This window comes from Heterodontus francisci, chromosome X (genome assembly GCF_036365525.1).
Source record: "Heterodontus francisci isolate sHetFra1 chromosome X, sHetFra1.hap1, whole genome shotgun sequence".
Taxonomy (NCBI): Eukaryota; Metazoa; Chordata; class Chondrichthyes; order Heterodontiformes; family Heterodontidae; genus Heterodontus; species Heterodontus francisci.
The window spans coordinates 20,719,850-20,742,511 of record NC_090421.1 but is presented as its reverse complement, the minus strand read 5'-3'; the positions used below and the strand labels follow the sequence as shown (position 1 = coordinate 20,742,511).

General features: G+C 46.5%; 1 protein-coding gene across 7 annotated transcripts in view; it reads right to left on the bottom strand.

The window, feature by feature from the left end:
- Window positions 1-22,662, bottom strand: part of pou6f1 (POU class 6 homeobox 1) — a 298,595-nt gene that overhangs the window by 46,903 nt on the left and 229,030 nt on the right. For all 7 annotated transcript variants that reach the window (XR_010971226.1, XM_068024505.1, XM_068024506.1 and 4 more), the window contains one exon: window positions 12,423-12,591. Coding sequence is in view for 6 of the 7 variants with exons in the window: in XM_068024505.1 (XP_067880606.1) it covers window positions 12,423-12,591 (169 nt within the window). In the remaining variant the exon portion in view is untranslated. The remainder of the gene's footprint in view (window positions 1-12,422; window positions 12,592-22,662) is intronic.

Sequence of the window (22,662 nt, the reverse complement as noted above, 5' to 3'; positions counted from 1 at the left end):
GTGATCAAGAGCCAGCAAGATCTGATTGGTCACAACACCCAAAGTACCATCAACTGTATCTGCAGGCAGCGTCACACCTACCTGTCTTCACATTGTGTCAGCAGTGAGCCAGGTACAGAGATGCTGCAAGGACACCTACTGCTAAAGTGTACTATAGGGGCTGGCAAATCCAGTGACAGAACCAGACATCAAGCCTACTTCCAACTCCTTCTAGACATGCTGCAATGATTGTCGATGGAGATGTTGCCTTTGAGTGGCCACACTCCTTGTGACAGGAAGCAGAGAGTAGTGGTGAATGGTTGTTTTCTAGACTGGAGGAAAGTATACGGTGGGATTCCCCAGGGGTCGGTAATAGGATCACTACTTTTCTTGCTCTATAATAATGATCTAGACTGAGGTAGATCATGGGGCAAGATACAATTTCAAAATTTGCAGATGACACAAAACTTAGAAGTATTATGAAGGATAATAGTGATAGACTTCAAGAGGACATAGACAGGCTGGTGGAATGGGCAGACATGTGGCAGATGAAATTTAATGCAAAGTATGAAGTGATACATTTTGGTAGGAAAAACGAGGAGAGGCGATATAAAAAAAAGGGTGCAATTCTAAAGTAGGTGCAGGAGCAGGGGGACCTGGGGGTAGATGTACACAAATCATTCAAGGTGGCAGGTCAGGTTGAGAAAACGGTTAAAAAGGCGTACTGGATCCTGGGGTTCAAAAATAGAGGCATAGAGTACAAAAGCAAAGAAATTATGATAAAACTTTATAAAACACTGGTTCGGCCTCAACTGGAGTATTGTGTCCAATTCTGGGCACCGTACTTTAAGAAGGGTATGAAGGCTTTAGAGAGGGTGCAGAAAAAAATTACAAGAATGGTTCCAGGGATGAGGGACTTCAGTTATGTAGATAGATTGGAGAAGCTGGGACTGTTCTCCTTAGAGAAAAGAAGATAAGAGGAGATTTGACAGAGGTGTTCAAAATCACGAGGGGTCTGGACAGAGTAGATAGAGAGAAACTCCTCCCATTGGTAGAAGGGTCAAGAACCAGAGGACACCGATTTAAGGTGATTGGTAAAAGAACCAACAGTGACATGAGGAAAAACCTTTTCACACAGCGAGTGGTTAGGATCTAGAATGCACTGCCTGAGAGTCTGGTGGAGGCAGATTCAATCAGGGCTTTGAAATGAAAATTGGATAAACACCTGAAGTGGAGTGGGACTAGATGACTTGCTCTTCCAGAGAGCCAACACGAACGCGATGGACCGAATGACCTCCTCTGTGCTGCAACCATTCTATGATCCTATGGTTCTAACCACCTTGTGCAGCACCACCTCCACCTCAGCAACAATCAAACAGAGGGGTGGAGGTGGGCTGGCATCAACTGCCTGCAGATTTGTGTCAGCACCTCTTCATTTTTGCCAGTGACCTCTTAGCTCGCTCTCCCCTTTTCACCTTGGTAAAAGCTGCCAATGGCCCGGAAATTCTTGGGGTCCAAGAGCAGGATTGCTGTCTACCCCAGCCCAGGACCGAGACCCTAAGCCCAAATCGTGTGAACGGGTTCATTTGCATGGTTGGGGCAGGCCACCAGCACCTGCAACATCACATCAGCAGCACTCTGCCTGAGGCTTAATGCTTTTTTTTGTCTTTTTGTCTCCCACTGGAGCCACCCTGCTGCCAGAGAATGTAATCAACCCCCTCTGTCGAGCAGTGCTGTCTTTGTTTGATTGAGAGCCAGCTTGCCTTTTAGGGGGTGGAAACTTGTATATGGCTGCAGTAATTAAAAACCTGCAAGAAATTAAAGGGAATAGCATGCAAGAAATTCTTTTTGCAGCTTAACTGTAAATGATGCCACCTGAGAATATCAGTGACATATGCAGACAGGAAGAGAGGCCCCTGGTCCAGCAAGCAAGCTGCGGATGTGCTTCTTCACAAAGTTATGGAAAGGGGGGGCTGCAGTGTTTCAGTGAAACAGATACAGGCCCCAAAGGAGAACAACACAGCAGCAGATGGTGTTCAGGGTACAGTAACTCAGTGCTGCGCATCAATTAATACCATGTCCAGGACAGACAAGAAATCATCAGCACCTTGCAAAAATAAATGATATACAGGCTCCACCTTGCACTCTGTGTTAGAGTGAATGAATTGCTCATCATTTATGTCCAGAAGACAGCATTTTGCTGTTACACCTCAGCTGTGATCTGAAAAGTATTGCTTCACTCGTAGCTTTACATGTAACCACACCACTAAAAGTCTCAAAACTTTAAGGCCACAAAATTCAGTTGCGTAGCACCTGTATTTTTGGTGCTATGGGCGCAGTTTCAGGTCCAAGATGATGTTTGCACTTTAGACGTACACTTCTGGCGTTGGCCATGCTGGATGCCATTTTGGTGATGTCGTTAACACGTGTGCACCCAAAGTATGTAGAATAGGCAGATCGTGACATCAGTCAGCATGTATGGCAGCATAGTGGTAACTCTACTACACTAGTAATTAAGAGACGTGCACTAACAATCCAGAGATATGAGTTCAAATCCCACCATGGCAGTTGGGGAATTTAAATTCAGTAAAATAAATAAATCTGGAGTAAAAAGCTAAACTTTTTAAGTAATGGTGACCATGAAACAACCAGATAGTTGTAAAAACTGATCTGGTTCACTAATGTCCTTTAGTGAAGGAAATCTGCCGTCCTTACCTGGTCTGGCCGACATGTGACTCCAGACCCACAGCAATGTGGCTGACTCAACTGCTCTTTGAAATGACCTAGCAAGCCACTCAGTTGTATCAAACCACGACAGAAAAGTCAAATAAGAATGAAACTGGATGGACCATTGACCAATCAGCATCAACCTAGACACTGGCTCATCAGCTGCTTCATCAATGACCTTCCTTCAATCATAAGGTCAGAAGTGGGGATGTTCGCTGATGATTGCACAATGTTCAGCACCATTCGTGACTCCTCAGATACTGAAGTAGTCCGTGTAGAAATGCAGAAGACCTGAACGAAATCCAGGCTTGGGCTGATAAGTGGCAAGTAACATTCATGCCACACAAGTGCCAGGCAATGACCGTCTCCAACAAGAGAGAATCCAACCATCTCCCCTTGACATTCAATGGCATTACCATCGCTGAATCCCCCACTATCAACATCCTAGGGGCTACCGTTGACCAGAAACTGAACTGGAGTAGCCTTATAAATGCCGTGGCTACAAGAGCAGGTCAGAGGCTAGGAGACCTGTGGTGAGTAACTCACCTCCTGACTCCCCAAAGCCTGTCCACAATCTACAAGGCACAAGTCAGGAGTGTGATAGAATACTCTCCACTTGCCTGGATGGGTGCAGCTCCAACAACACTCAAGAAGCCCGACACCATCCAGGACAAAGCAGCCCACTTGACTGGCACCTGATTCACAAACATTCACTCCCTCCACCACCGACGCACAGTGTGTACCATCTACAAGATGCACTGAAGCAACGCACCAAGGCTCCTTAGACAGCACCTTCCAAACCAGCGACCTCTACCACCTAGAAGGACAAGGGAAGCAGATGCACGGGAACACCACCACCTGCAAGTTCCCCTCCAAGTCACACACCACCCTGACTTGGAACTATATCACCATTCCTTCACTGTTGCTGCGTCAAAATCCTGGAACTCCCTTCCTAACAGCACTGTAGGTGTACCTACCCCACATGGGCTGCAGCAGTTCAAGAAGGCAGCTCACCAACACCTTCTCAAGGGCAATTTGGAATGGGCAATAAATGCTGGCCTAGCCAGCGACACTCACATGCCATAAACAAATGAAAATAAATGGTGATTTGGCTCTAGCGGTGCCATTTTCAACCTCAATGTTCCAGTTAACGCAGTCTCTGAATTTTTCACAGCTGAACATGTGTTCAGCAGCAGGAAGGACACCCCGCCCCTCCACCCCACCAGTGCTATTTAAAGGGATCAACAACTACTTTCAGGTTAATTGCTGATTAATTTCCACTGGCTATTGCTAAGTTAGTAGAAGTGTTTGGTGGTTTGTGGGTAAGAACCTGGTCATCAGGTGCGAGGCGCTCACGTTGTTGCTCTACGTGGCGCAGGTCTGGCCCATACCCCACTCCTGCGCCGTGGCAGTCACCCGAGCCATTTTCCGCTTCGTCTGGGGATCTAAAATGGACCAGGTCCGGAGGGACACGATGTTCAAATCTCTGGACAAGGGCGGGAAAAATGTACCCAACGTGGCCCTCATCCTGATGACCACCTTCGTGTGCGGCTGCATCAAGCTGTGTGTAGACCTCCAGTAACAAGTGTCACTACGTGCTGAGTTTCTATCTGTCCCCGGTGTTGCGAAGGATGGGCCTGGGCACATTGCCGTGGAACGCTCCATGCAGTTGGGCCGTGCCGTACCACCTATCCTTCGTGGAGCAGTTTGTGCGGGAAAACACCTTTGACCACCGGTCCATCAGGCAGTGGCCTGCACGGAATGTCCTCAAGGCCCTACGGGAAAAGGAGACGGTGGATCCTGTCGGATGGTTCCCCGAGCAGACCGTCAGTCATTTGGCGGAATGCCTCATCACCAGAACTTTCAAACAAGCACCAAGACGTAGCTTGGCTGGTGGTGAGAAGGGCCCTCCCTGTCAGATCCTTCATGCACACCCGAAGTCTCGCCCCCTCCGCACCGTGCCCCCGCGTTGGCTGTGGTGGGGAAGAGATTGTTGCCCACCTCCTCCTGGAATGTGTCTTTGCAAAGTAGGTGTGGAAAGAGATGCAGTGGTTTTTGTCGAGGTTCATCCCAAGCAGCTCTGTAACACAGGAGTCTGTGCTCTACGGGCTGTTCCCAGGGACGCACACCGAGACAAACATCAACTGCTGCTGGAGGACTATCAATTCGGTGAAAGACGCCCTTTGGTCTGCCCGAAACTTGCTGGTCTTCCAGCGCAAAGAGTTGTCCACCACCGAATGTTGCAGACTGGCACATTCCAAGGTCCAGGACTACGTGCTGAGGGACGCACTAAAGCTTGGTGCAGCCGCAGCAAAGGCTCAATGGGGAAAGACCACAGTGTAAGGTCCCCCCACCAAGCTGAACTGAGGGGCTGGATCCATGGGAAACCCCTCGAACTGTATCGTTGATATTTTCATTTGCTGTAAATGTGAAACTGTAATTGGCATGACAATAGTGAAATGGAAGGGTTGTGAAGAAACTCATGATAGTATTGAAGGAAACTGATCTCCCTTGCAATGTTTGTATTTTTTGATGCTGTTTGAAACTGTTTGGCAATGTAATTTTTGCAGATTTTTATGAATAAAGTATATTTTGGGAAAAAAAAAACCCCAGATGTTTGCCCCTCTGGTTGGTAGAATGTTGGCACGCTGGACTGCCTTTAGAATGAACACATTGTGGCAATTTCCAGAAGAGTGAGCATTCAATTGCATATGATGCAGTGCTGCTTGTTGCAAAGAAGTCCTTTATATTGACATAGGTGGTGACATAGAGTTCAGTGGCCACACGGGTTCAATCCCCTTGGTAAACTTGGCAAATTTGCAGTGCCCTGTCATGCCACTGTTAATTGTCAATGAGTAAGCTCCAGCACAATCTTTGATTTGCTTAATGTGCCTGTACACAGTTGACTGGCCTTTTTAAAAAAAAGTATTTTGTTTGCAGGATGTGCTTGACACTAGCAAAGCCACTTTTGTCCTTCCCTCGTCACCCTAAGAAGGGGCTGCCTTCATAGGGATTGTTTGTAACAACTGACTGGCACTTCAGAGGGCATTAAAAGCCAGCCATGTAGTATGGGACTAGAGTCACATGTAAGCCAGACTGGGTAGGGGTGGCATGTTCCTTCCCTGGATGATGTTAGTGAACCAACATTCCGGCGGCTTTTGTAGTTATTTCATGTGGTACTAATGTTACTGATGTTTCCAGTGGAAATGTTTAGGATTGTTGTGATCCTTCTACGGTGTTCATGGTGGAATTGAGCTGTAGTATCTGACCTGTCACTCACGGCTGCCTATGTGAAGGGTAGCCTCTGCAAGAACTGTTACTGGATCAACTGAAACTAAGAGCACCTTGCTCTATATTTCTGAAGTGGGGATACTGGTGGGTGGTTGCCACACACCTTTTGTGCTGCCTGACCACCTTGGCTTCCTTCCATTGCCCCTTGACTTGCTCCCGAAAAACAGATATAGGGGTATTCCCATGTTGTCGCCTTTAGAATGGGAGGGAGGGATAAGTAATGAGGGCTCCATAGCAAAACGCAGATGGTGAAGAAGTTGACAGCAGCAGAAAAAACAACAAATACAGAAAATGACAAAAGTTGAATGAGAAATAAGCTTTCTGTGAAAGTAGGCCCGTTAAATCCACTTCCATCTATAACTGCAGCACCGATCAACACTGGATGCTGAGAATAGGTGAGAGTGTTCCTGGAAAGTCTGGCCTGGTATGTAGTAATCAATTCCATCTCTGATCCCTTCTTAGCTTTATATAACTTCAACATATAACAAACAGGATATAGTAGCAGAGTGGTTATGTTAGTTAGTGGTTATGTTACTGGACTAGTAAACCAGAGGCCCAGTCTAATGATCCAGAAACATAGGTTCAAATTCCACTATGGCAGCTGGAAGCTTACATTCAGTTAATTAAAGAAATCTACAATAAAAAGCTAGTATCAGTAATGGCGACCATTAAACTACTGGATTGTTGTAAAAACCCATCTGGTTCATTAATGTCCTTTAGGGAAGGAAATCTGCTGTCCTTACCTGGTCTGGCCTACATGTGACTCCAGACCCACAGCAATGTGGCTGACTCTTAACTGCCCTCTGAAATGGCCTAGCCAGCCACTCAGATTTATTTGGGAAGACAGTTCACTACCACCTCTCAAGGACAATTTGGGATGGACAATTGGGGATGCTCACATCTCAAGAATGAATTAAGAAAGTCTATTTTGCTACGTTCTTTGGCCTCCTTATCTCGAGAGACAATGGGTAAGCGCCTGGAGGTGGTCAGTGGTTTATGAAGCAGCGCCTGGAGTGGCTATAAAGGCCAATTCTAGAGTGACAGGCTCTTCCACAGGTGCTGCAGAAAAATTTGTTTGTCGGGGCTGTTACACAGTTGGCTCTCCCCTTGCGCCTCTGTCTTTTCTCCTGCCAACTGCTAAGTCTCTTCGACTCGCCACACTTTAGCCCCGCCTTTATGGTTGCCCGCCAGCTCTGGCGACCACTGGCAACTGACTCCCACGACTTGTGATCAATGTCACAGGACTTCGTGTCGCGTTTGCAGACGTCTTTAAAGCGGAAACATGGACGGCCGGTGGGTCTGATACCAGTGGCGAGCTCGCTGTACAATGTGTCTTTGGGGATCCTGCCATCTTCCATGCGGCTCACATGGCCAAGCCATCTCAAGCGCCGCTGACTCAGTAGTGTGTACAAACTGGGGATGTTGGCCGCCTCGAGGACTTCTGCTACCACCATTTTATAAAAGTGCACATTAAAGGACAAATTAAATATGGAGAAGTACTTTCAATGTATGGGGGAAAATAAAACTTTTTACTCCTTTGCCCAACTTTTTCCTCCTCTCCTGTTCCAGGATACAAGTCCACAGATTGTGGTTACCTTTCTGTGTCTCACTCAGTGGTCATTTTTTATCTGATCCCAGTGAGTAAGGGTAGACAATTCACCTTGATATTGGGGTGGCACAGTGGCGCAGTGGTTAGCACCGCAGCCTCACAGCTCCAGGGACCCGGGTTCGATTCTGGGTACTGCCTGTGCGGAGTTTGCAAGTTCTCCCTGTGTCTGCGTGGGTTTCCTCCGGGTGCTCCGGTTTCCTCCCACATGCCAAAGACTTGCAGGTTGATAGGTTAATTGGCCATTATAAATTGCCCCTAGTATAGGTAGGTGGTAGGGAAATATATAGGGACAGGTGGGGATGTGGTAGGAATATGGGATGAGTGTAGGATTAGTATAAATGGGTGGTTGATGGTCGGCACAGACTCGGTGGGCCGAAGGGCCTGTTTCAATGCTGCATCTCTAAATAATGGCCACTTAAGGCCAATTGTCAGAGGCTGACTGGGATTTTACAGTTGGCGGACCGGGAGGCCAGTACGCCAGCAGGCTTAGAGGCCTTTCCTGCCTGCCTGGTTTCAGCTGCAGCCAAAGGCCGCCCTGTGGAAGGGTTCTGTTTGGGATAGAAATGCGATACTGTACCAATGTACCTCCTGGCTTGCTGTAGTCATGTGACCTCTGTCATGAGGCACTCTGACTGTAAGCAGCCATCTCAGTCAGATTCATTAAAGACAGAGTACCCACCAGACTGGTGTCCTGTGAGCTCGTAACATGGGGCTCAATTTTACCGGCCCCTCAATGCTGCGGGTTGCAGGGTGGGGGCCAGTGAAATGTTGCGTGGAGAGGCCCGTTTCGACCTGCAACGTCAAGAAGGGCCCGCCACATATTACTGGCGGCAGGGGGACCTTGGTGCGGCCTCCCCGCCGCCTGGCGGCGGGCTTTCATCTGCATATTTAAATCAACAGTAATTATATTCAAATTAACTTACTTGCTGTCCTACACTGATTTTACGGTATTCATTCAGCCTTTGCGCGCCTTCAGAACTCCACACGGAGTTCCGAAACGAGAACCTGGTGGGGAAGTGGGAAGTCATAAAAATTTCAGGGCAAGAGGGGTGGAGGAGCAGGGAAATCAATTTTTGTTAGATGTGGGGATGGTGGGAAGGGGTTATAGGCCAGATGTTATAAGTTTAGGGGGTAAAGTTCGGGTAGGGAAAAAGGAATGTGTTGGTCATTTCAGGCATTGAAATGATCATTGGGGGGTTGGGTCATCCATATACTTTTTATTGTTTAATAAAAATTTCATACTGCTGCCCATTTAAAAATTTAAAGCAATTCTCAGGGCTTAAAGCCCTTTAAAAATGGTGCCACGCCTGCGCGGTAGTGCCGGGCGCCGGGGATGCAGACGCTACACATCATCGGGGGCGGGTGCTCCGCCCCCACTATTTAAATTAGCCCTCATGCGAAATATCGCAGGGGCTCCTCGGCAGCCGCTGAATGCGGGCACCACGCTGAGTTTAAAGGGTGCTGCTGCGGAGCGCGGCCCGAATAAAATTCAGCCCATGGTGTTAGAGTGCAGCTGAGACAGAGTGGTGAAGAAGCACAGCTACAGAACAAAGGCCACAGAAATGGTCACAACTGCTAAAAGCAGGAAGCCACAGAAAAGGAACAAAGAAACGGCTGAAAGCACAGGGTAAGACAATGGCTGCAAATTTTCCTCTGCCTGCGCCGGTCGAAATGAAAGGTGATATGGAACACAACTGGCAGTTTTTCCGCTCGCAATGGCAAAATTATGAAATTGCGACAGATTTAATTAACAAATCAGAGCAGCTACGAGTGGCTACACTTTTATCACTGTCGGGGAGAGACTGTTACAAAGTGTATTCCACCCTAAATCTCTCTGAAGGGCAAAAACAAACAGACAGCAGAAAATTTGAAAGCCTTGAAGGCGCGCTCTAAACCCCAAGTGAATGTAACCTATGAACGGTTTGTGTTCAATATTAGGGCCCAAGGTGAAAAAGAGTCCAATGATCAATATATGACTGCATTAACACAGCTTGCAGAATCCTGTGAATGGGACCATCCACAGTGAGGGCAAAGCCTCTCGGCACATGTGCTTCCTTCATTGACGGTAAGTGATTAGATGTTCCAGATTGTATCTACTATGTATGTGTTGGCACAAGTATCTCAAACTCCCTTCCATGCCATGCCTGGGTCAGAGGGGTTCAACTGAAACGTTTCTGAGTCAGGAGCTCCCTGGTATTCATGACATCCAGATGAGCCCTTCAGCTCGTTGTACAGTTGGGGTATCTCTCTGTTCAGTATCATCTCCCTCCACTCCCTCTTCCCCCTCTCTCACTCCTGCTCCTTCCCAGATGAGATGTCTCCTTCTCGGGCCTCACCATCCTCAGGGTCCACATCTCTCTGGAGGGCCACGTTATGGAGAGCATACCACACCAAGATAATGACCAAGACCCTTGCAGGAGGGTATTGGAGGGCGCCACCCGACTGGTCCAGACACAGGAATTGCATCTTCAGAAGCCCGATGGCCTGCTCGATGGTTGTCCTAGTCAGCAAGTGGCATTGGCCATGTCACCTCTGCCTCTGTTTGGGGCTCCCGTAGAGGGGTGAGTAGCCATGTCTTCAAGGGATATCCCTTGTCCCCGAAGATCTATCCACACACTTTGGCGTTTCGAGTGAAGATCTTAGGCAACATGGATTGGCGCAGGATGGATGAGGCTTGGCAGTTGCCAGGAAAAAGCACACAAACGGAGGAAGCTCTTGTTGTGGTCACAGACCAGTTGGACGTTAAGGGAGTGGAAGCTCTTCCTGTTGATGGATCTCACTGGCCAGTCACTGGGTGCCTTGATGGCTACATGGGTGCAACTGATGATGCCCTGCACCTGGGGGAATCCAGCAATCGCGGCGAAACCCAATGCTCTCTGTGCCTGCGAGGTCATGTCTGTCATTAAGTGCAATGATGTGCAGCCGCTTGAGAAATGCCACGGAAGTCCGCAGCAGATCCTTGGAAGGAGCCAGAAACAAAGAAGTTCAAGGCCACAGTGACTTTGACGGCTACTGGCAGGGCATGGTGACCAGTGCTGCGAGGTGCAAGGTTTTTGGTGATGAAATCTGTGACCATCTGCCTGGAGAGTCGCAGTCTCCTGCAGCATTGGGTCTCGGTCATCTCCAGGTAGCTCCATCTTCAGCGGTAAATCCTGAGTTAAGGGTATGGCCTCTGTTTCCTTTCTGCCCCTCTTTCCTCTCCCGTACCCTCCTGCTGCTCGGGGTGCCACCCTTCCTACAGAGCTGCTGCCCCTCATCAGCACTGGGCCCAATATCTGACAGTCGTGCTCCCATTGCCAGTTGGAGCCTTCCTTCTGAGCAGGTAGCCACCCAATTGTCCTTGGCAGCCTTGCCAACTGCTCTTCTACCTCTCTGACGCCGGGAGTGCCAACCATGTTCAAATCCCGGGCACTGAGTACCCACTCTCCCTGCCAGCTGTGCAGTGCCAAGGGCCCCCCCTTACCAACAGCCCCCTGTGCCCCACTGGCCAGGGTGATGTCCTGGGGTAGCCACGACTGGCACCCCAATCTGTACGCACCACGCTTCTGCTGATCTGCAACAGACACCTGCTGAAAATGTGCGCCCCCTTCAAAACTCCACCTTCCACTTCCAACAAGCATTTAACAAGCTTTTAAACTACTTGAATTGGCCTCAATAGGGAGGAAGCAGGATCCCTGTCTCGGCCTCCCCTCACCCTCGTCTCCCTTCCCGATTTCAGGGGGACCTGTGAATTCAGCCCATAGTGTGGCCTTCTGACCCCCATTTGAGCCTGACGGCAGGGTTCAGAAGCCCACAGAGAAAATCATGTCCCAGGAATCAAACTTAAGGGGTTGAATTTTGGTTTGAAGATAGGGGTCCTGGCAGTGAGGCAGAAGGCGGGGGGCCGTGCAGTAACAAAGAGTCTGGTGATGGGGTGGGGGTGGTCTTCCCAGGCGGGCGGCAATTGCCCCTCCAGGGGCCCTGAATTGCCCCCAAAGGAGAGACGACCCCCCCCTCCCTGATCCCACTAGGAGGACACCAGGCTTTACCTGGCGTCGTCTCCCCACGGCAGTGGGTCCCTCTGCCTTTGACAAAATTGAGGCGGAGGTGGGAAGAGGCACTTAAGTGGTCATTATTTGGCCATTTAAGGGCTTCAATTGGCCTGGGGCAGAAAGGCCGTACTCGGCTTTCCCTACCCCGGACTAAATTGGAAGGTGTCAGGAATGTGATGGGCATTCCGCCCCCTGCCTTCCAATGAAATTTTATGGGCCCCCATCTCTGTTCCAGTCCCGAGGGGGCCCATAAAATACAGCCCGAGATATTTCTTGCCCGTACATCTCAGCTACTCACTGGCCTAACCAAGTGAACTATTAAGAGGTCCGAAGTCTCCAATCATTTAGCAAATTCTTTAAATCAAATATAATGTCCTCTGCTCTGTGGAGAACATGAAGCTTAACATTGAGAATTGCAAAGGATGCTGATCTGCACTGTTTTCTATGGAGCCTAGTGGATGGGGCCCATTGTTGACCTCAGTTCAGTGATGTGTATGCTGCTTTGAAGTGGCTGATTGAAACAGGGAAGTTATATTCATTTTAAAGTATCTCTAGTTCTGATGAAGAAAACCAACTGAAAAGTTAACCTTTTGCTTGTTTTCAGATGAATGACCTGCTGTGCATTTACAGCACTTTCTGGTTTTATTTCAAATTTCCAACTTTTGTGATATTTTCTTTTGATCCTAGCATTGAAATTATTGCTCCCTACACTTGCTTTCTCCTGTTAAGTATTACTTCACATACCACCTGCTTAGTTCGAAATACCACCTTAGTGGTTGTGTTACCTGCAGATGGCTGATTGGCTGTACGCTGGTCCCTCTGCAGCACTCAGTGCCTGTCCAACCTGTGTCTGCGTCAGTCCAAGAGACAGTCGACGTATCTTAAAATTCTTTGCAAATTCACGAATCTCTTCCAGGTTTATTCCATCCACTTCAGTGGGTGCATTTTGAGGCTCTAAAATAGCAAAAGATAATATTCCAGATCGGATTCTTTTGTCAGAAAACAATTAGATTTGTTGCATAACCGGGATTCTTTGAGATTACTTCAACCACAACAATTACTTTGACATTGTTAGCAGCAGCCAGATTCCTCGGGTGCAATTTTAACCCTGCCCGCCTGACAGACACTTGGTAGGCGAGCAGTTAAAATAGGCCAGATAGTCACCCACCGATCCTGCAGGCTATGATTATGATCTGCCATCTGCCAGAACCAGTTGGGTCCTTCTCTAAATGTGCAACTCGGACTCCCAATGAAGTCATCGCAGCCAGACTGCAATTTTAACTGTGGGCCTGGGCAGAGATGCGGCTGCAACTTTTCCATCTGGTTAATCTAATGGGAAGAGGAGTTAGAGCTAGAAGAGGCCAAAAAAGGGAAGTCTTTTTACATTTTTTGACTCCAAGCCCCACAAAGTTTAAGCCTCTCCTGCCTCAGACATCCCCTCCCTTGGCTAACTCACCCAAATGCTGGGACTATTTCTCCTGCCGCCTGACCTTGCATTCCTGTCTGCCAGCCAACTGCAGCTACTTGCTGGTTTTGGGCAGGAAACTGACTGGGGACATGCACATGAGGCCTGGGAGTTAAATCTCACTGGCCTCACGCTGCTGTGGTCAGGACGGTTTGCCACCTGCCATTGCTCACTGAAAGTTAAAATCAAAGCTTTACAGACCAAAACTTTTAACACCTGTGGGTTTCTTATTTCAAGGTCAGACATAGAAATTTCCTCAAACTGAAACAACAGTGTAAGTATGGCTTAATGGTGAATTTCAGCATAAATGATCAAGGAAATTCAGGCGTAAATGACTTACCCTGGTTTGTACGCTACAAACCCTCTGTCGCTCATTGACAGAGCTCTGCCTTCAAGCAAGACAGTAGCCCACACAAATTTCCTGGATTTACGCTGGTTTTCTGGTGGCTGAGAAATCCAGGCATAGCAGGGCCCCAGGTCACCTGATACCAGCATGATTTAATGACTCTTAAGCTCAGAGGAATTTACAAACTTTGAAGATTCATCTCTGGAGTTCTGTAGTGACGTTCTTTCACATCTTTTCATTTGTTTCTTTCTGACATCTGCAGTTTTCCTGACCAGAGTCCCATGAGTTTCTAAACTGAGAATTTTGGGACCTCCATCCCTCTCAAAGCATTCAGAAGGGTTGCAATGGCCTTTCCAATGGCCATTCCTGTATTCAGTTTTTTTAAGGAAGATGGAGAGAAGCAGTAGAGGCTGGAGGCCCAGCACGTCAGGCACCATGCCAGGAGACTGCACTATTACCCTCTCCAGAGTGTGGACAGAACAGGAAGGTTGTACCAGGATCTGTCAAAAGAGCAGTGCATGTGGAGATGGAGCCTTATGAGAGAAGCAACTGGCTACCAGTGTGAAATTCTGCAGGAAGACCTAAAGTCACAGTCCACTTCCCACAGGGTGTCAGCAGTGGAAATAAAGATCATCCAATCGTCCACAGACGATCATTGCAATAGCAGCCAGGGAGTTGTCAGGGCCTGCGTTTTATAGGTAACCAATGCCTAGTTCCAAAGTGCACTTGACTTCATTCAAATGGTACATCTGCTACTCAGCAAAGAGACATCAACTTCTACCAGCTTGGTGCTATAGAATGAATCCACGACGCTTAAAGCTTCAGTTGCATTCTGTTAACACGAGGGGATTCCACCTGTTAAACATGTAGATTGTCTGCAATGCCTGCAAAGGATACTGCATGTCAATGCAGAGCATCCAGGAAGCTGCCTTTATCCTCCATCATCACTCTCTTATTCAGCGAGGAGGGACAAATAGATGGATCGTGGAGGACAATTCTACCCCCTGAAGCTATGACTGATGACCCCATTCTGTGTCAACCACGACACAGCACAGGGACACTCCACAAAAGCAAAATACTGCAGATGCTGGAAATCTGAAATAAAAACAGAATATGCTAGAAATATTCAGCAGGTCTGGCAGCATCTGTGGAGAGAGGAACAGTGTTAACGTTTCAGGTTTGTGACTTTCATCAGAACTGGGAAAAGTTAGAAATGTAATAGGTTTTAAATGAGTGAAAGGACAAGTGTTGCATCTCCTCTTGCCTCACTGTCCAAGGCCACAAACACTCCTTCCAGGTGAAACAGTGATTTAGTATACTGTATTCGATTCTCACAATATATACTGTATTCGCTGCCCTACACTGGGGAGACCAAACACTAGATGGGTGACCACTTTGTGGAACACCTTGGTTCAGTCCGCAAGTGTGACCCTGGGTTTCCAGTTGCCTGTCATTTTAATTCTCCACCTTGCTCTCACACTGACCTCTCTGTCCTCCTGCAGTGTTCCAATGAAACTCAACGTAAGCTCCAGGAACAGCAGCTGATCTTTCAATTAGGCACTTTACAGCCTTCCAGACTCAACACTGATTTCAACAATTTGAGACCGTAATTCTACACCCATTTGTTTCCTTAGCAGGTTTTGGTTTTTCTCTTTTTTTGCTTTTGGACAGCAGCTGTTCATCATTCTGCCATTCCCACCTCCTCTAGACACATTTTTATTTCCTTATCCCATGACCACTCCCTTTGGCTCTGCTCCACCAACTCTTCTGCCATTTAATCTCTCCTGACCTCCACCCAATCACATACCTTCCCTTTTGTTCTTTTTCCACCCTTCTCACTTTCACTTGCTTAAAACTTATTACATTTCTAACTTTTTCCAGTTCTGATGAAAGGTCATTGATCTGAAATGTTAACTCTGTTTCTCTCTCCACAGATGCTGCCTGACATGCTTCCAGCATTTTCTGTTTTTATTACAGGAACATTCCAATCATACACACGCAGAGACCTGGCAGGTGGTAAAGACTGCCATTAATAGGGTCCTGAAAGCTCATGTCAGGTGCCTGGATAGGTTGGGAGCGTAGCACGTACTGCACAGGATGGCAAGGATTGTGGCCTGCTGTGCACTGCACATATTTTGACATACAGGAAAGACTCAGCCTGGAAACGGCAGCTGAAGAACCTGTGGAAACAGTGTCCCAAGCTGGACATCCTGGAGCCCGGTGGCGGGGGGAGATGGCCGCTCAGAGGAGTCAATGCTTAGAGCTGCCAGGGAAGTCAGAGGGTAGTGCCTAGCAGAGATGTTCAGCAGCTGCTTGCCCCAGCTATAGAACCCCTCCCCATAACAAAGCAATCTGGCATCAGCAACTGTGAACCACTTGTGTGTAGTCTGCTCCCTGTGGGGCTGTGAATGCAAAGCCTAGACAATGTAAGAAACAGTTGAACCTTTATTCAGCAAATGATGTTGCACAAAGACGCTTCAATTAGAAATTGAAAACGCAGGTGGCAAGGTGTAGACCGTTCGACATTGCTGAGCAGCAAAAGAAAAGGTGGACCATCCCAGTTCTGACATTCAGTGCAATATATAAACATTCTCTATAGAACGTTAGTTCAATGTGAACCTTAGCAAAGATGTTGCCATTGACAAAAGGCCAGGATAAGTGACACAGTGCAGAGGTAGTTGTCTTAATCTGTAAAAGGTACTGCAACTTTCAAAACATTTTTTTGTAAATACTGTCTCAGTGTTTGTTCATCCCTAATAAATAACTTTCAGTAAGAAAACAGGGACCAATGACTTACAGCAGACTGATAACATTGTCCAACAGTTCACAGTAATCGGAGGTAAAAACAAAACATTGATTTTCCTGCGATGGTGAGATCGACAACTTAAACTGCACATTTAGTGGTCAAGCACGTCGATAAATTCCTCCATATTTTCCTTTATTTGAAATTAGAATATGCTGCAGCAAAAATGGTAGCGGATTGGAAGCAGCATGGCCAAAATATCCCAGTGAGTCCACGAATACATCAACTGGGATCCCATCTTTTAATGTAATTCCACCTGTCCAATCTCTTCTTGGTGGAATTGGTTAGTTTGCTTCCTTATGGAGCCTGTTCTACAGGCTCAGACCATTTTTAACTGTTTGAAGGATTTATTTTTATAACTTATAAAACACACCACTGCCAGACTACCAATGCAATTATTTTCAAGTCTAAGTGACAGCAGTGTTAAAAATGGTGAGAATCCAGCAAAATTGAGATTGCCATTGTTTTCAGTGGGTGGAGTAATGAAAATTAGCTTTCAACTGTTATTGCCATGCAATAGAGCGATACAAAAGTCACAGGAGAACATGGAGCGCTATAATTAATTGGCATGAGTCACTTACTCCATAATTTCCTCATTCATCTGCACTGATCAAGGGTCCCTATGCCTATTACAATGGCACAATCCACAGGGAAGTCTGGGTCAATATCACTGGAACTGTCACAAAGCAATAAGAAAAATTGTACAGTAATAGTCAAAAACAAAGAGGCCAGAATAAGCAACTCAGCATAGAAACAGATAACAGTAAATTGGCCATGTAGTTCTGGCACAGTGTAATGAAACCCTGGAGAGTGAGAAGGAGCAGGAGGTGGACTGAGCAAGCAGATGCTCACCCTAATCCTTTGAAGCACTGCGCCTCCCCCAGTGCCAAACAAGCCTTTCGGCCAAATACCCTGCTCCTGCATCTGACAGTTTCATTGGGAGGAGTCCACAATGTTGACATAATTCACGGCAATGTCCTGTGCGGCCACCGCTGTAAGCTGCTGCAACTGGCTGACAATGGTCTCCAAAATCCAGAAGTACTTGTGATTCTCCTGCAGCATTCATCATTTAAGGGTAAGACCCCCAAAATATGGGTCATATGCCTCTGCACTCCTTGGATCTCATCTACCCAATGTCAATGAAGAGGTGGGCTCAACTTGCCCCATTTTTGACTCCCTGGTCCCCCAAACTGTCAGTCATTCAGGTAGCTTACTAGGCCTTGTCACAGTGACTGTAGCACAGAATCCAGCTCCATGGAGAACTGTTTCGGCAGAGTACTTAACACGGAATTTGGTGAGGGAATTTTAAGGGTTGACCGCTTTCTAAAATCTAGTCAAGTTTTGCATTTAGCATTTAACTTAACTTTAACCTTAACTTGTAGTTTCTTTCACAGTCTTAGTCAGTGGTCAACATGCTGCCTGCTAGTGGCAGCTGCAAAGTTAGTTAATTAGGTGGCTAGTTAGAACTGGTGACCTGGTCAGCAAGGGCTGACTCAGGTCTTTGCAACTTTTGCGAGTATAAATATAGGAAGCTTTTGCTTATGCATGAAGTAAGTAGCGCAAAGACCAGCTTGACAGATTACTGCTTCAACAGAGTATTTAACTCGGGGAATTTGGTGAGTGAGGGAAGAGGTGTTGTCCTGGTCTTTTAGAAAACAAGGAGCGGTCTGAAAGAGCGGGAGACAGCAAGACCTGGTGAGTGGCTGCTAAGTATTTTCCGATAATAGTCTAGAAAGTAAAGACAAGGCAGGGAACCTCAGTTCCGTGGAATGCACATCCTGTGCCATGTGGGAAATCCTGGATGCTTCTCGGGGCCTGGATGACCACGTGCAAGAAGTGTCGCCAGCGAGAGCAGCTCGAGTTCCGGGTTTCAGAGCTTGAGCGCTGGCTGGAGTCACTACGGGGCATTCGCAAGGCTGAGAGCTTCGGGGGTAGCATGTTTCTGGAGGTGGTCAACCCACGGCTTAAAAGTGTGCAGGCAGAGAGGGAATGGGTGACTGCCAGAAGGACAAGGAGGACCAGGCAGGTAGGGCAGGGATCCTATCAGTGTATCTCGCTCTCCAGCTGGTATTCAGTTCTGAATACTGGTGACAGTGATGGCTCCTCTGGGGAGTACAGGCAGAGCCAAGTCCACAGTACCATGGGTGAGTCGACTGCAAAGTGGGGGAGGAAGAAGAGTGGAAGAGCAATAGTGGTGGGGGATTCGACAGTGAGGAGAACAATAGGTGCTTCTGCAGCTGCAGACGTGACTCCAGGGTGGTATGAGCGGCTGCAGGTCATTCTGAGGAGGGAGGGTGAACAGCCAGAGGTGGTTGTCCATATCGGCACCAATGACATAGGCGGAAAGAGGGATGAGGTCCTGAAGGCAGAGTTTAGGGAGCTAGGAGAAAGATTGAAAAGCAGGACCTCAAAGGTAGTAATCTCCGGATTACTCCTGATGCCATGTGCTAGTGAGTACAGAAATAGGAAAACAGAGTTGATGAATACGTGGCTGGAGAGTTGGTGCAGGGGGGAGGGCTTTAGATTCCTGAGGCATTGGGACCGCTTCTGGGGGAGGTGGTACCTGTACAAGCCGGACAGGTTCTACCTCAACAGGACTGGGACCAATATCCTCGCTAATGCTGTTGGGGAGGGTTTAAACTAGCTTGGCTGGGGGATGGGAACCTGAGAGTAGATTCAGAAGGGAGAGAAGAAAAGTTGGAAATGGAAGCCAGAAAATTAGTACACATGTTTGGAAGGCAGAGGAAACAAAAGCTAGAAAACAGACAACAAGGGAGTTTGGCAATGCTAAATAGTAGATACCTCAATGCAAGAAGTTTAGGGAATAAGGCAGATGTGTTGAAAGCACAGATTGACATGTGGGAGTATGATATATTATTGCTATTACTGACACATGGCTGAAAGAAAGGCATACGAACATATGAATTAGGAGCAGGAGTAGGCCACTCGGCCCCTCGAGCCTGCTCTGCCTTTAATAAGATCATGGCTGATCTGATTGTAACCTCAACTCCACATTCCCACCAACCCCTGGATAACCTTCCACCCACTTGCTTATCAAGGATCGATCTACCTCTGCCTGAAAAATATTTAAAGACTCTGCTTCCACTGCCTTTTAAGGAAGAGAATTCCAAAGACTCACAACCCTTTGAGATAAAAAATGTCACCTCATCTCTGTCTTAAATGAGTGACCTCTTATTTTTAAACAGTGACCCCTAGTTCTAGATTCTCCCACAAGGGGAAACATCCTTTCCACATCCACCCTGTCAAGACCCCACAGGATCTTACATGTTTCAATCAAGTTGCCTCTTACGCTTCTAAACTCCAGCGGATACAAGCCGAGCCGGTCCAACCTTTCCTCATAAGACAACTCGCCCATTCCAGGTATTATCTGGTAAATATTCTCTGAACTGCTTCCAACGCATTTACATCCTTCCTTAAATAAGGAGACCAATACTGTACAAAAGGCCCTGTATAACTGAAGCATAAACTCACTACTTTTGTATTCAATTCCACTGTACATAACCTTTTGCGATCTATGCACTAGGACACACTGATCGCTCTGCATCTCAGAGCTCTGCAATGTCTCACCATTTAGATAATATGCTTTTTTATTCTTCCTGCTAAAATGGACAACTTAAATTTTCCCATATTATATTTGCCAGATCTTTGCCCACTCACTTAACCTATCTATAGCTCTTTGTAGCCTCCTTATGTCCTCTTCACAAGTACTTTCCCACCTATCTTTGTGTCATCAGCAAATTTATCAACCATACCTTCGGTCCCTTCATTCAAGTCATTTATATAAATTGTAAAAACATGAGGTCACAACACATCCCTGTGGCACACCACTCATTACATCTTGCCAACCAGAAAATTACCCATTTCTGCCTACTCTCTGTTTCCTGTTAGCTAGCCAATCTTCTATCCATGCCACTATGTTACCCCCTACACCATGAGCTTTTATTTTCCGCAATAATCTTTGATGTGGCAACGTATCAAATGCCTTCTGGAAATCTGAGTACAGTACATCCACCGGTTCCCCTTTATCTACAACACATGTAAATCCCTCAAAGAACTCCAATAAATTGGTTAAACATGATTTCCCTTTCACAAAACCATGTTGACTCTGCCTGATTACCTTGAATTTTTCTAAGTGCCCTGCTACAACGTCTTTCATAACAGTTTCTAACATTTTCCCCAAGACAGGTGTTAAGCTAACTGTAGTTTCCTGCTTTCTGTCTCCCTCCCTTTTTGAATAAAGGAGTTACATTTGCTATTTTCCAATCTCATGGAACCTTCCCCGAATCTGGGGAATTTTGGAAAATTAAAACCAGTGCATCAACTATCTCACTAGCCACTTCTTTTAAGACCCTAGGATGAAGTCCATTAGGACCCGGGGACTTGTCAGCCCACAGCTCCAACAATTTACTCAGTACCACTTCCCTGGTGATTGTAATTTTCTTGAGTTCCTTCCTACCTTCCATTTCCTGATTTACAGCTATTTCCGGGATGTTACTTGCATCCTCCATGGTAAAGACCGATGCAAAATACCTGTTCACTTCATCTGCCATCTCTTTATTTTCCTTTATTAATTCCCCAGACTCACTTTCTATAGGACAACGCTAACTTTGTTAACTCTTTTCTTCTTTAAGTACCTATAGAAACTCTTATTATCTGTTTTTATATTTCGAGCAAGCTTTCTCTCGTACTCTAATTTTTCCCTCCTTATCAATCTCTTAGTCATTATTTGCTGTTTTCTGTATTGTGTCCAATCGTCTGACCTGGCACCCATCTTTGCGCAATTATATGCTTTTTCTTTAAGTTTGATACTATCTTTAACATTTTTAGTTGAGACTTTTTTAGTTGGTCCTCCCCTTGGAATTTTTCTTTTTCATTTGAATGTACCTATTCTATGTATTCTGAAATATCCCCTTAATTATCTGCTGCTGTATCTCTATTGACCTATCCCTTAACTTACTTTGCCAGTTCAATTTTGCTAGCTCTGTTTTTATGCCCTCATAATTGCCCTTATTTAAGTTTAAATACTAGTCTTGGACTATTCTTCTCTCCCTCAAACTGAATGTAAAATTCAAACATATTATGATCGCTGCTACCTAGGGATGCCTTCACTATGAGGTCATTAATTAATCCTATCTTGTTGCACAATAGCAGGTCTAGTATAGCCAGCTCTCGGGTTGGCTCAGAACTCAGTCGGCTTAGAACGTGCTGTTCTAAGAAACAATCCTGGAAATATTCTATGAATTCCTCAAATGGGCTACCTTTGCCCACCTGATTTTTCCAGTCTATATGTAGATTAAAATTCCCCATGATTATCACTGTACCTTTCTGACAAGCTTCCATTATTTTTTCCTTTATACTCTGTCCTACCATGTGGTTACTGTTAGGTGCCTGTACACCACGCCCATGAGTGGCTTCTTGCCTTTATCATTTCTCATCTCTAACCAGACCACTTCTACATCCTGGTTTCCAGAATTTAGGTCATCCCTCTCTAATTAACATCATTAATTAGCAGAGCCAGCCTTCCACCTTTTTCTAGCTTCATGTCCTTCCTAAATGTCATGTACCCTTCAATATTCAGGTCCCAAACTATGCCATCCTGCAGCGGTATCTCTGTAATGGCTATCAGATCATACTTATTTATTTCTATTTGTTCATCTGTTTTGTTTCGAATGCTACGTGCATTCAGATACAGAGCCTTTAGTTTTGTCCTTTTATTATTTTTGTAACGTCAAGCCCTGACTGCTAATTTACTCTTAGATTTGTCCTCTCTATCCCTTCCTGTCATGGTTTAAATGGTTTATCATTTCCCATATTAATACCTTTCTCTCTTGCCTTGTCTCTACTCTACATCTTCCTAAATTTGATCCCTTGCCCCCACTATTTAGTTTAAAACCCTCTCTACTTCCCTAGTTATGCGGCTCGCTAGAAAACCAGCCCCAGCACGGTTCCGGTGTAGACCATCCCAACGGTACAGACCCCACTTTCCCCAGTACTGCTGTCAGTGCCCCTCGAACCAGAACCCACTTCTCCCACACCAGTCTTCAAGCCATGCATTCATTTCTCTAATCTTATTTGCCCTATGCCAATTTGTACGTGATTCAGATCATAATCCAGAGATTATTACCTTTGAATTTCTGCTTCTTAATTTGGTGCCCAGCTCCTCATACTGACTATGCAGAACCTCTTTCCTTGTCTTGCCTATGTCATTGGTACCTACATGGACCACGACGACTGGATCCTCCCCCTCCCATTGTAAGTTCCTCTCCAGCCCTGAGCAGTTGTCCTGAACCCTGTCACCGGGCAGGCAACACAGCCTTCTGGACTCTCACTCTTTGCTGCAGAGAACAGTGTCAATCCCCCTCACTATACTGTCCCCTACTACCGTGACAT